Here is an 11766-nt window from a genome sequence, read left to right on the forward strand (position 1 = left end):
TTACTGGCTATTTCATAATCAACTGACCAGCATTGCTTGACTTTTGAAAGCATGTGGTCCAGTAGAACGCTATTTCTTCTGCTTTTGGGCTCCATTGACAGGAATAAGTGCAGACCGTTCTTGCTCTGTTTCCTTATGCTGCAGGCCGTTTGTTTTCTTTTTGTCCTTCCTAACATCGGTTGCTCTGAATGATTGTCAATCAAACCTGAAATACTGCAATACAGGTAGCTGTGTGTGGAAATACTTCTTTGCCCAGTAAGGAAACCAATTACATGAAATACTTGTTTGATTAATTGTTTAAAATGTTAAAGATGTTGAAACGCTAAATTCATTTTCAGTCAGTGAGCAGGAAGAGAACTAAAACACTAAAAAGTTATCATCACTGGATATTACTGGATAAAAAGTCCCTGGTTGTACTGTTGCATTATGTCACTCATCAGTTACGTGTGGGAATCTGAAACATGATTACAGTGGTACAACTCTTTTGTGTATATATCAGTTATTTTGCATATAGCATAAAGCATTTAGAGAACTCAATATAAATTGCATCACTCAATATAATGTACAAAGTTCCCACAAGATGTCACTATAATCATAAAAGAAAAATGGGCCATGTAAATTTGGCTTTGTGTAAGAAAAAAAGTGGTTCTTTGGTCACTCTTTATTTTAAGGTCCAGTTCTCACTATTAACTAATTATTAAGACTAAGACTTTTGCCTCAATAAACTCCTAATTACTGCTTATAAGGCAGTTGTTAAGTTTAGGTATTGGGTAGGATTAGGGCTGTGCAATTTGGCCAAAAATCATATCTTGGTATTTTTTGGCTGAAATGCGATAAACGGTATTTATTATTTATTTATTTATTTATACAGCCTGCACAAAGTTGTCCAATGAAACAATGTTTATATTGAAGGCAATGAAAATATATATAGTGAAAGTAGGCTATACAATCCATCATGTGCAAAAAAGGGGCTAAATTCACATTACGTTCTAACATTTTTAACATTACATAAAAACAAAAAATTATGCTTTTTAAAAGAAATTCAATTCACTAAAATAAAAATGAAAGTAAATAAACACGCGCACAGATTAATTGCATTATATTTTGATTACCCATTACTTTTATCTGCTAGCAAATTGCGCTCCTATTTTGTGCTCAGTCTGTTCAGTGAAGTCTGTGAAATTTAGTGGAGAATCGCATGCAGAAGGCTTTTGACAGCAAAACAGAAATATTTCCATGACATTCTAACATTTACGGATGGAGAATATACCAGTGAAGTGTAAGTTATGCATTGAGGAAAACGGCACATCTGACGGGACAAGCTGCTTTCAACCATACATGTTAACTATATCTTACTTTATTATTTAGTTATTTTAAAGCCCTTAATATAAGCATGTCTCATGTTTAGGACAAACTGGATTATGCAGTTTTCGTGCAGCAGCTCGGGACTCGATATATTGCCCAGCCCTATAGGGATGTAGAATATGGTCATGCAGAATATGTGCTTTATAACTACTAATAAACAGCCAATATGCTAGTAATATGCATGCTAATAAGCAACTAGTGAGAATTGATCCCTAAACTAAAGTGTTACTTTAGTGAATGATTCTTTTAAAGAACCCAAAATGCTTTTTCTGTGGCATCTTTGCGAAAACCTACCTTTAGAACATTTAATTTTAAGTGTGTATAGAAAGTTATACACTAAATCTTCTTGTTGTCTAGTTTTATTCTTATATCATGTTATGCTACGTGAAGCGAGGAATATAGCAGGTGAATTCTACATATGACTTTTAAAAACAAGTATGTTGTAATAGAGCATTATTTTTACACATATTTATTTATATAGAAATACTGACACAAGATAAAGGCAGGACTACACACAGTACATTAAAAACACAGGCACATTAAGGGCATTTTCAACTACACAGTAGTTACATTATCCCCCCGTTTATTATTTTGCTTCGTTGTATCTTAGTCTACCCCTATACTCCTTAATTGTAACTACGCTTGTTGTCTGTTGCACAGTACGTCCGTTAATGTACCTTTATTTTTAGGGTTTAATTCATTCCACTCAGCCATCGCTGCTGCTTCTGTTCTGTATAATCACATAGAAACGTTTAATGCAGAATACTCATGCTCAGTTGTATTCAAGGCAGGAAATTCAATAAATATGATGCATTGAAGGTTTTTAGGTTACACAATGAAACATTCCTGAAAATAAAGGGAAAAAATGCATTGTTTAAAAATGCATTCTTTACTTGTTTTCTCCAGTACTGTTTGATTCAATCAGTACTGTCAAGTAGACAGGAAGGGCTTGCTGTGCACAGGCATGCATCAATCTGTTCATCACTCAAGCCATCTTATATTACTATAGCATGAAGGTGTCTGAAGCACATGATGACATCTGAGGGGACGGGAGGACTCAAGTGATTGCCGTCCAGACGCAGGTATCTCAGTTTGGGTGCTCCGTTCTCATCATGCATGTTGAGAGAGTTAGAGGGACAGATCTCAGTGCCGTTAACACCTGCAAAGACAAGTAAATGTGTTATTTTGGAGATGTTGTTTTGTGGCACAATAACAAATTGAATTGAAGTACATACTTTCAATGCTGTTGTTGTTAAGATGAAGTTGCTCCAGCTCGGGGTTGAACAGGGGAATAGTGCTCAGCATGTTATGGGACAAATGCAAATCCAACAGTGAGCTCACGTTGAACACCAACTTTGGAAGACCTTTGTCATTAAGCTGGTTGTAGTTAAGTCTCACAAAGGCCAGGTTTGTGAAATCCTTGAAGTAGCCCTGTGGAATCTCCTCAATGTTATTTCTGTCCAAGAACAGTTGCAAGAGGCCCTTTGGTATATTCGCAGGCATCTTCCTGAGGATGTTGTGGGCCAGGTTGAGCTGAATCAAGTTCTTCAGATCTTTGAAGATGTTCTTGCCCAAGCTGCTGTCACTGATCCTGTTGTGATGCAGATCCAGAAGTGCGAGATGTTCCATCTTGCTGAACGCTCCAGGTGGGACCTTTGATATTTGGTTGCGGCTGAGTCTAAGCTGCTCCAGACCGGCCGGCAAGTCATCAGGCACCTCCTTTAGCTCGTTCCTCTGCATATAAAGGTAAAGGAGCTTTGGCAGCTTCTCAAACACTTGTTTCTCCACTGAACGGATACGGTTGTTTCCCAGATTTATCCACTTAAGCTCAGTGCAGTTTTTGAAAGAGTCTGCGGTTACTTGGTCAATGTAGTTATTCTGTAGGTACAGGTAGTGGGTGCGGAACGGGATGACCGGGACCTTCCGGATGTTGCGGTTTTCACAGTACAGAGCATTTGGGTAAGATGGTGGGCAGAAACACTCTCTGGGGCAGTCTGGGAATTCAGAGGGAGGGCCTAGGATCGGAGGGGGAAAGTCTGTGGGTTCCTGGGGCTCGGGCTCAGACTTTGGGGCAGGAGAAGACGGTTTCTTGGGAGCAGGAGGTTTCCTAGTGGTAGGCGGACGGACAGGCTTTGGCTTTGGTCTTCGCTGGCCACAGACATCCGTGATCAGAAGAAGGACAAGAAGAGAGCAGTATGCAAGCCCAGCTTTCATGGTCCTGAACAGAGAAGCAGCAAGAAAACATTGTCATTTTGCTTTATCCTGTGCTGATTTGGGCAGTAATATCAGTTCTTTCACAAATCAGGATTTGTTCAATTAGCATTTAACTCTGTAATTTCTTGCCAACTTAAGATCACAAAATAATAGTAATTAAAAGTCAGTTAATTAAAATAATTAAAACATTGAAAATGTACTAATTACAAATAGCTACATAAGAGCACTATAATTTTATGTAGGCGTTAATTTGATTTTGGAAGAATTTAATAATAAATAAGAAGTCATATTGACATCTCTGACTTCATTTGATTACAGACCTTGGTGTCTTGAAAAATCAGGAGCACAGTTTGAGACATTTGTGATATCTCTGTGTTAAATAAAGAAACTAAAACTTAAAGAAGATACATCTTTTGTGGTTTTTCTTTGCTATGGAGACCCTTGATCAAGGTCTGGCATGACAGAGCTACAGACTCTGAAGTAATGTTTGCTGTCATCTTTGTCATGTACTCTTCCAGTTTGACTGGATTATTATGACTTCTACAGACTCTGCAAAAAAAAGCAGCTCTGGATTTACAGGTTTGTCTGCACTGGGCTCCGATAAAGACTCTATTGTGCAATGTAAGACTTAGGAAAGAGTGAGTCTTAATGAGGGAACCAGGCTGGACACCCAGGGGAGCTTAGAGGAAACCAATGGCTGGAACAATTGCAGTGTTAGCATGCTATCTGCACCTCTATGTCTCAGTTTTGCTTAACAAATACCACCTTTGAATTGCTGATTGGTGGAACACTGAAAACATTACATAATTTCTCAGAGGATTAATAAATGTTTATATATATATATATATATATATATATATATACATAATTAAGTTACTTTGCAGGCAGTTCAAAGTATAAAAATGAGCCATGTAACTTGATTTTTTTTCAGATATGAAAAACATTTTATTTGATACTTTTTAATTTATATAACTCATATTTCAAAACTCATTATATTAATAATGCCTCTCATTAGGCCAAACAGTCTCACTGAGGATTCTTTATCTGCTTCTTAACTCCTGTAATAACAATGACTGCTACAAAAGCTTCAATAATTCAGTATCAGTCTTTGTTGAACTTTAACTTTCCCATAAAAAGATTTTAAAGCAAGAACTTTTATATTTTACGATTTTTATTCTTATATCTGAACTTTGACTAGACAAAACATTTTAATTTAGCTTTTTTTTTTTTTTTGGGGGGCTTTTCTTGATTACCTAACTGTGCTTCAGCTTTCAGCTTTCACTCTTTAGGAATGTTTTTATACAAAGCAGAATTCATGGGGTTTTTTTTCTTCAGGGTCCTCATAATTTCATAAATGATTTTAAACCACTCTTAGAAATATTTTGGCAGGCTGACTGCTGGGAAGTGATCTCAAGTTGAAGATTATTGTTCTTACTATGGTAAGATATTTCCACTGAACCATAAAATAAACTTTGTAAAATAAAAAGACAGATACATTTCAACATCTTTTTTTTCTGCTCTGAGCTCCCATCAGGAATTTCCTTTGATCACTCTTTTATACTGTGCTTGTGAAAAACGTTGTGATGGAAACTTGATGGTAAAAATGAGTGAAATTATATTAAGCAGATAAAGCTTGTGGGTTAAAACGTGTCTAAAATATGTAAACACTGTGATGCTTGTTTACACTGGGTTACGATTGTCTAATATTAGGTTTGATTTGATTAGATGGGCCAGGCCCTAAAAACATCCCTGTTCAACTCCATTGTTTAGCCTAGACAAATCATTTCAGTTGAGAAATTAGATATTTTATGCATCCTATGCAGAGACTCACAAACAGGCACAAAACAAGGAGCAGTGCAGCCAGTCTGATGGATGATCACAATCAGATGTTTGGCTGAAAGTGCCTGGCTGGGTGTCAGCCGCATGGTCATGGAGAGCAGGCAGCAGGGCTCAGGCCTTGAGAGAAAGGAAACCTGGGAAAAGGTCGATTTGTTTAGTTCTCTTCTGCATGCCTGCTTTAGGTGGGGTGCAACTGCGATTGTGATCCTATCTGGGCTTTGATTTATTCAGAAATGTTGATTAACAAAGCTAAATAATATTTGTGACCATATAAGGAGATTTAGGTCATTACTAGGCATAAGACAAATGCATAATAATAAAAACATTATTATTAGTGCTGGCAAGGCTCAAAAGGAGGGAACTGTTGAGTTTTAGATTTGGTTAGCGGTCGAAAAAGACAAAAAAGGTCTCTGGGATGTATTATTTCTGAACCAAGAGAATAATGGTTTTGCCTAGAAATGGATCAGACCAGAAACATTACAGGTCTGCTACCTAGGCAGATGATATGATTAATAAAAATCTAGCAGAAAATCAATGAGAAAGCTTCTCCTGACATATCAGGTGCAAGATGATTAAGTTTGATGAATGTAAGAAATGCTAATGGTATCTGCACTGTTGGGGGTATTTTTATCATTTTGTTTTCAACTGGTTTCGTATGTCTTAAAATGTACACACTAACAACAAGTCTTTGATAGATCAGACAGGACAGGTGAACAATGCATAGTTGGCGATTAAAAAAAGAAAAAAGAAACTATATTTGTTTTTATTATCATTTTTTATTTGATTATTATTTTTATTAAATTTATATTTATATTATTACTATAATTAGTTTAATAATAATTAATTGTTTCAGTATTGTTTGATTAATTTATTAATCTATATTTGATTAATTTTTTATTTGATTAATTTGATTATTGGTATAATTGTATTATATATGTGTAAAACACACACACACACACACACACACACACACACACATATATATATATATATATATATATATATATATATATATATATATATATATATATATATATATATATATCACACATACACACATATATATATATATATATATATATATATATATATATATATATATATATATATATATATATATATATATATATATAAACATCTAAGTATTAAAACTGAGAACACAAAGCTTGTAAGAGAGTGTCTACCTGTTTTAGCACTGTACTCAGAGGTGTTAATTGAGCCCTAGTTGGTGCACAAGTACCCGAAAGTACTGAGTGAACAGCCAAAGTAATCATGCCATTATTTTCATAAGCTTTAACTAAATTGAATAAATGACATTTGGCTAAAGAATGCAGATTTTAGGACTAAATTAATGGCAAAATTCATGTGCTATTTCTTGCCAGCATCCACAGATTTTCTGATTATTATGTATGTATTTATGTAGCTTGTCTCCTTTGAGACTGATTTATGGCTGTTTTGAAGAAACAAAACATTTCTTACCTGTTGCTGGTTCCTGCCCTCATTTGATGAATCCTCTTGCTGTCACTTCACACTCACAGAGTTCTGCTCTCCCACCTTGCTTTCTCCTTCTCTCTCACTCTGTTTCTTTTCCCCCTCTTTCCTCCGTACTTCCCCTGATCTCCTCTGCTAAGCAGGCTGCCTATTGGGTCTTTCCCTCTTTTCCTTGTGAAGGTCAACAATTCTGTCTCCCTGCCCCGCCTTCAAGGAAAGTGGCTCAAATTAAATCGAAACATCCATCCCTTAACACCAGGATCTGTTGTCCACTGCTGTACACACTGATGCATGTAAATGGGTGTGTATCGAGGACTACAGGGCCAGTGGGATGGGGTGGAGATCAATACAGAAAGCGTGGGGTCAGAAATCTTTCCAACACCATCCTCTGCCCGATCACGCGGATCCTTGGGATACTTCATCAAAATCATGTGCTTTTTATTTAGTTTAGAACCACAGAGTACTGGACAGCTTTTTTTTTTGCATACTTGGGTTGGTGTATGCCTGATTTTCTCTCAAATAGAAAAACTTATCACGTGAGCTCCCTTATTTGGGATTGTCTGACTTTTGTGATTCTAAATGCTCTAGGTTTTAGGTAATCTCTCTCACACTTACTTTTTCTCTCTTTCTTGTGCTTTCAAGCTTTGTGCAGAGAGCTGCAGCTGCAGAGCAGTGGTGACGAGATGTGAAAAACATGGTTCTTACTCCCATTGAAACCTATTCATCTCCCTCACACACAATTGCACATTTACACTGTGAGGTCAGACCCATGCTTATATTTTAAACCCCAAAGGACTTCAGCATCTGGAGTAACAACATCTGTGATATATGGTGTTTTAGAACTGTAAGTCTTAAGAACTGCAGCGCTCAGTCATTTACAGGTTTTAAAAGGACTGTTTAGTGTTGTCTTCCTCTGAGATCACTGGCAATGTCCCAGATTTGCACATATGTGCTAAATTAGAATCATACATTCGCGGGCTGTAATTGTGGTGAACTTCATTCAGGGATTGATTGGAGCTCTTAAACAGTCCAGAGACCTATAGCGGCCCATTATAACCCACAACAAATAACCCTATATTAGCTATCACATGCACATAATAATTTATAATCAATAAATTATCAATAGATGAGAAATTATTTGCCACACTTTCTAAGTAAACTCATTGGACACTTTGATTTGCATTTATTTTGTGTTTTTCTTTGTCTCTTTTGTTGATGAACTGTAATATGTGAAGACGTGTCTCTGGTGCTGGTCCATTTCTGTTTTTAGGAAGATCACTTTCATATGTTGTGAGATCTTTTGTTAGGGTGTTGTCCCTTTTCATCTCAAATCTTAAACTCATTCACTCAAACTGAGTGCATGACATTATGAATAATGTTTAGAATGACCTCAGTACTCAGCCACAGGCTGGTCTCTCTCAATCATCATTACATCAGTGTTATAATGGGTGAGTTATTGCATGTGTCGTAATGGCTCTTACTGAGTACTGTACATGAGTCATTGTGATATTTACTCTGATACCTTGTGAGATCATTTAGGTCAGATTTTATGTATGGCACAACAATATATCTCTGCCAAGACTACATTATTTTAAGCAGCATCATTGTCATCTGGGGCAAACCCAAAGTTTGTTGTTAATTAAAAGTAAAAGGCTGGAAAGGGTGAAACTGGAGTACCCTTTTGGCAAGGAAATGTCTTTCCTTCCTCTTACAGCTTAAATTTATTTGCATATCAAGCTTAATTACATGATTTAAGATTTATTGTCAAGAGCTTAATGGTTTGGCGCAGAGTGAAAACAACCAAGGTTGGTCATATGTATGTTGCAAAGTTGAACTGACCGTGAGCATCTGAAGCAAATTCACTCACATTGTTCTTCTGATATTGCTACGGTGTAATGGATTTCGTTCGGCATGTGCTTGACAGATGATTGTGTGTGTCTGATGTGTGTAGTCTTGCCATCTGGGTTGATTTTATTATGTGTGCTTACACGCATTCACAGACTGACACAAATGATTGACAGACGTGCAGGCTCAGGCGCACAGTATGTGTGAACATCACAATCATTGGGGTGCAGATTATGCTTCTTATATTGACATAAAAAATTGCATTTAATTTTTTTTTTAATTCTATTACATCATGCTTAACAAACCATCAAGACGTACTCCTTGTAATTCTGCCACCCAGAACAAATTTTTTTGGACTAGAAGCAGATGCTTAGCAATGTGTCACAAACAGTTTCACCACCCAGCTTTTTCCTCTGTGTTTGAATTAATGAACCGCCAGGCTGGTAATGCAGTTGTGGTGGCCATCATGAGCATTTTGATGATGTTTATGGTGGAGGTCTGGTTGATGTAATCAGACTGAGATTCATTAGGATCTTTGCTTACCAAGCTCTTTCTCCCACCCAGAGGGCCTGACACCAATAACTACCAAAACTTGGCAAGCCCTCGGGTTAGAGAATGTGAACTCAGCAAAATATCAGAGCAGTCTCCTACTGTGTATAAGTAATCACTCCTGAAGGGTTAATCAGACTGAGTTTTTCTGGGAAGTGGGCCAAGTAAATAAGGATAGAGCTCATTATACCTGCTCCATTCATAACAGAATGTGTGAAAATGCAGCAGGGTCAGTGCATGTAGATTTGACATACGTTAGAGGGTAAATTTAATTTATAGATTATTATGCTGCAGTTATTGTGTAGTTAGTATTGTAGCCGACTGGCATAAATATGCTCTGCCCCTTTAAGACAGAAAGTCTGGCACTTTTATAATAATAATAATAATAATATTTCTCTGTATCTCTGTTCAGTGACTCTTTCTTTAGGTTACATAATTTCTCCAGTAGGTGGCGACAAAACTATTTATGAGTGAATCACTTAATCATTCACTCAACCGATTTGTTTAAACTTGCTGATTCATTCATGAACAAAACATGAGTGAGTCACTCAGCTGTTTCAATCAAAAACACTGATTCATTTAAGGGAATTCATTTACGTCACTGATTTATCGTTTGAGTATACTGTGGCTTTGTTTGGAAATATTTTCATTGGCAGAGCAAAACTAGACAAAATAGTGTGTCTAAATATGCAAGTTACTCTGTTTAATTGCATAAAATATATAAAAAACTATATCTTACTCGCAATACTCGCTGGTCTGAATATCATATCAGTCAAACAAAATGGATGTTTAGGTTAAGTACAAAAACCAAACAAAACTGAAAAGCAGTTCAGTTTCAGTCAGTTTTACACCGTGAAGGGGATAACCAGAGACAACATTTCTAGAAGAATGCCGTTTTGCTTTGTTATGAGCCTGTTTGGTCCTGGGACTTAATCTCTTAAGTGTTGCTACTGCATTGCCTACGAATGACTTTGTCAAAGCTAACTAACAAACAAACAATTCCAAACATTTTGAATAGGTTTATTTGGAACACATGTGTTTGATTGTTTCTTGAATATTTACTTTGGACTGATTTTTTATTGATATTGACATGACCTTTTTTCTATGATATTCTTTGGGTCTGTATCTCTGTTCAGTGACTCTTTCTTTAGGTTACATAATTTCTCCAGTAGGTGGCGACAAAACTATTTATGAGTGAATCACTTAATCATTCACTCAACCGATTTGTTTAAACTTGCTGATTCATTCATGAACAAAACATGAGTGAGTCACTCAGCTGTTTCAATCAAAAACACTGATTCATTTAAGGGAATTCATTTACGTCACTGATTTATCGTTTGAGTATACTGTGGCTTTGTTTGGAAATATTTTCATTGGCAGAGCAAAACTAGACAAAATAGTGTGTCTAAATATGCAAGTTACTCTGTTTAATTGCATAAAATATATAAAAAACTATATCTTACTCGCAATACTCGCTGGTCTGAATATCATATCAGTCAAACAAAATGGATGTTTAGGTTAAGTACAAAAACCAAACAAAACTGAAAAGCAGTTCAGTTTCAGTCAGTTTTACACCGTGAAGGGGATAACCAGAGACAACATTTCTAGAAGAATGCCGTTTTGCTTTGTTATGAGCCTGTTTGGTCCTGGGACTTAATCTCTTAAGTGTTGCTACTGCATTGCCTACGAATGACTTTGTCAAAGCTAACTAACAAACAAACAATTCCAAACATTTTGAATAGGTTTATTTGGAACACATGTGTTTGATTGTTTCTTGAATATTTACTTTGGACTGATTTTTTATTGATGTACCTTTTTTCTATGATATTCTTTGGGCCAGATGGATGAACTGACCTGATGGATGTTTGTGCCTCAAATATTGGAGCCTTTTGTGCTTAAAGACTCTGTTGCAGTTTCCTTTAATGCATTGTGATTGACTGATTTACATTTGAACAGCATTGTTTAATATGTGGATTTCTAGTTATTTGATTAACCAAAGAAAGCATGTATTTATTGTGCCTGTATGGCACTCAATACATATTTAATTGCCCTCATAGGCAGTTTTAACAACCACTGCTAAAATATGCTCCAGTAGGGCCGCTGTTTCTGAGTCTGTCGTGGGACCATCTCTTCCTTCTTAGGTGATATGAATCTGTCTTTTGCCTCATTAATGACTTTACCATAACACAGCTATATATTATATATTAATTTCCCATGAGCCTCTAAAGCAAACGGTCTGGCTGTTTTTAGGCTGGTGTATGCATTTTAGCTATCTGAAAATGCTGTACATTTTATTATTTTGATTAAAGCAATTTATATATATAATGGCTTTGCTTTGAGATGCTTTGCTTTGAGATGAACAAACATTATGTGATTATAATCCTCCTGCTTCAAGCTCTTTGTGTTGTCATGGCTATGCTAATGGAGAATGTGAAGTCCAAACCAGGCTGATCTGGGGCTGCT

The 11766-nt window shown here is 36.3% G+C and overlaps 1 protein-coding gene across 2 annotated transcripts; it reads right to left on the reverse strand.

Annotated features, from left to right (window-relative positions):
* Window positions 1-1555: 1555 nt before the first annotated feature.
* On the reverse strand, window positions 1556-7181 carry prelp (proline/arginine-rich end leucine-rich repeat protein). Of its 2 annotated transcripts, XM_016238909.1 has the most exons (4): window positions 6898-7181; window positions 5411-5552; window positions 2601-3583; window positions 1556-2524 (listed from the first exon to the last, which is right to left on the reverse strand). In XM_016238909.1, exons 3-4 carry the CDS (start codon window positions 3577-3579, stop codon window positions 2361-2363), a joined length of 1143 nt encoding a protein of 380 aa, XP_016094395.1. In that variant the 5' UTR covers window positions 3580-3583; window positions 5411-5552; window positions 6898-7181; the 3' UTR covers window positions 1556-2360. The 2 variants fall into 2 exon arrangements, with proteins under 2 accessions (XP_016094395.1, XP_016094325.1); XM_016238839.1 differs by lacking the exon at window positions 5411-5552.
* Between the last annotated feature and the right edge of the window lie 4585 nt (window positions 7182-11766).

This window comes from Sinocyclocheilus grahami, unplaced genomic scaffold (genome assembly GCF_001515645.1).
Source record: "Sinocyclocheilus grahami isolate Dianchi unplaced genomic scaffold, SAMN03320097.WGS_v1.1 scaffold2.1, whole genome shotgun sequence".
Lineage (NCBI taxonomy): Eukaryota > Metazoa > Chordata > Actinopteri > Cypriniformes > Cyprinidae > Sinocyclocheilus > Sinocyclocheilus grahami.

Coding starts and splice junctions, on each gene's coding strand:
- prelp (XM_016238839.1), bottom strand. CDS start 6,920: ATGAGGGCAGGAACCAGCAACAG. Junction 3,584..6,897: donor AGGGCAGGAACCAGCAACAG/GTAAGAAATGTT, acceptor TTCTCTGTTCAG/GACCATGAAAGCTGGGCTTG. Junction 2,525..2,600: donor TAACAACAACAGCATTGAAA/GTATGTACTTCA, acceptor TTGTCTTTGCAG/GTGTTAACGGCACTGAGATC.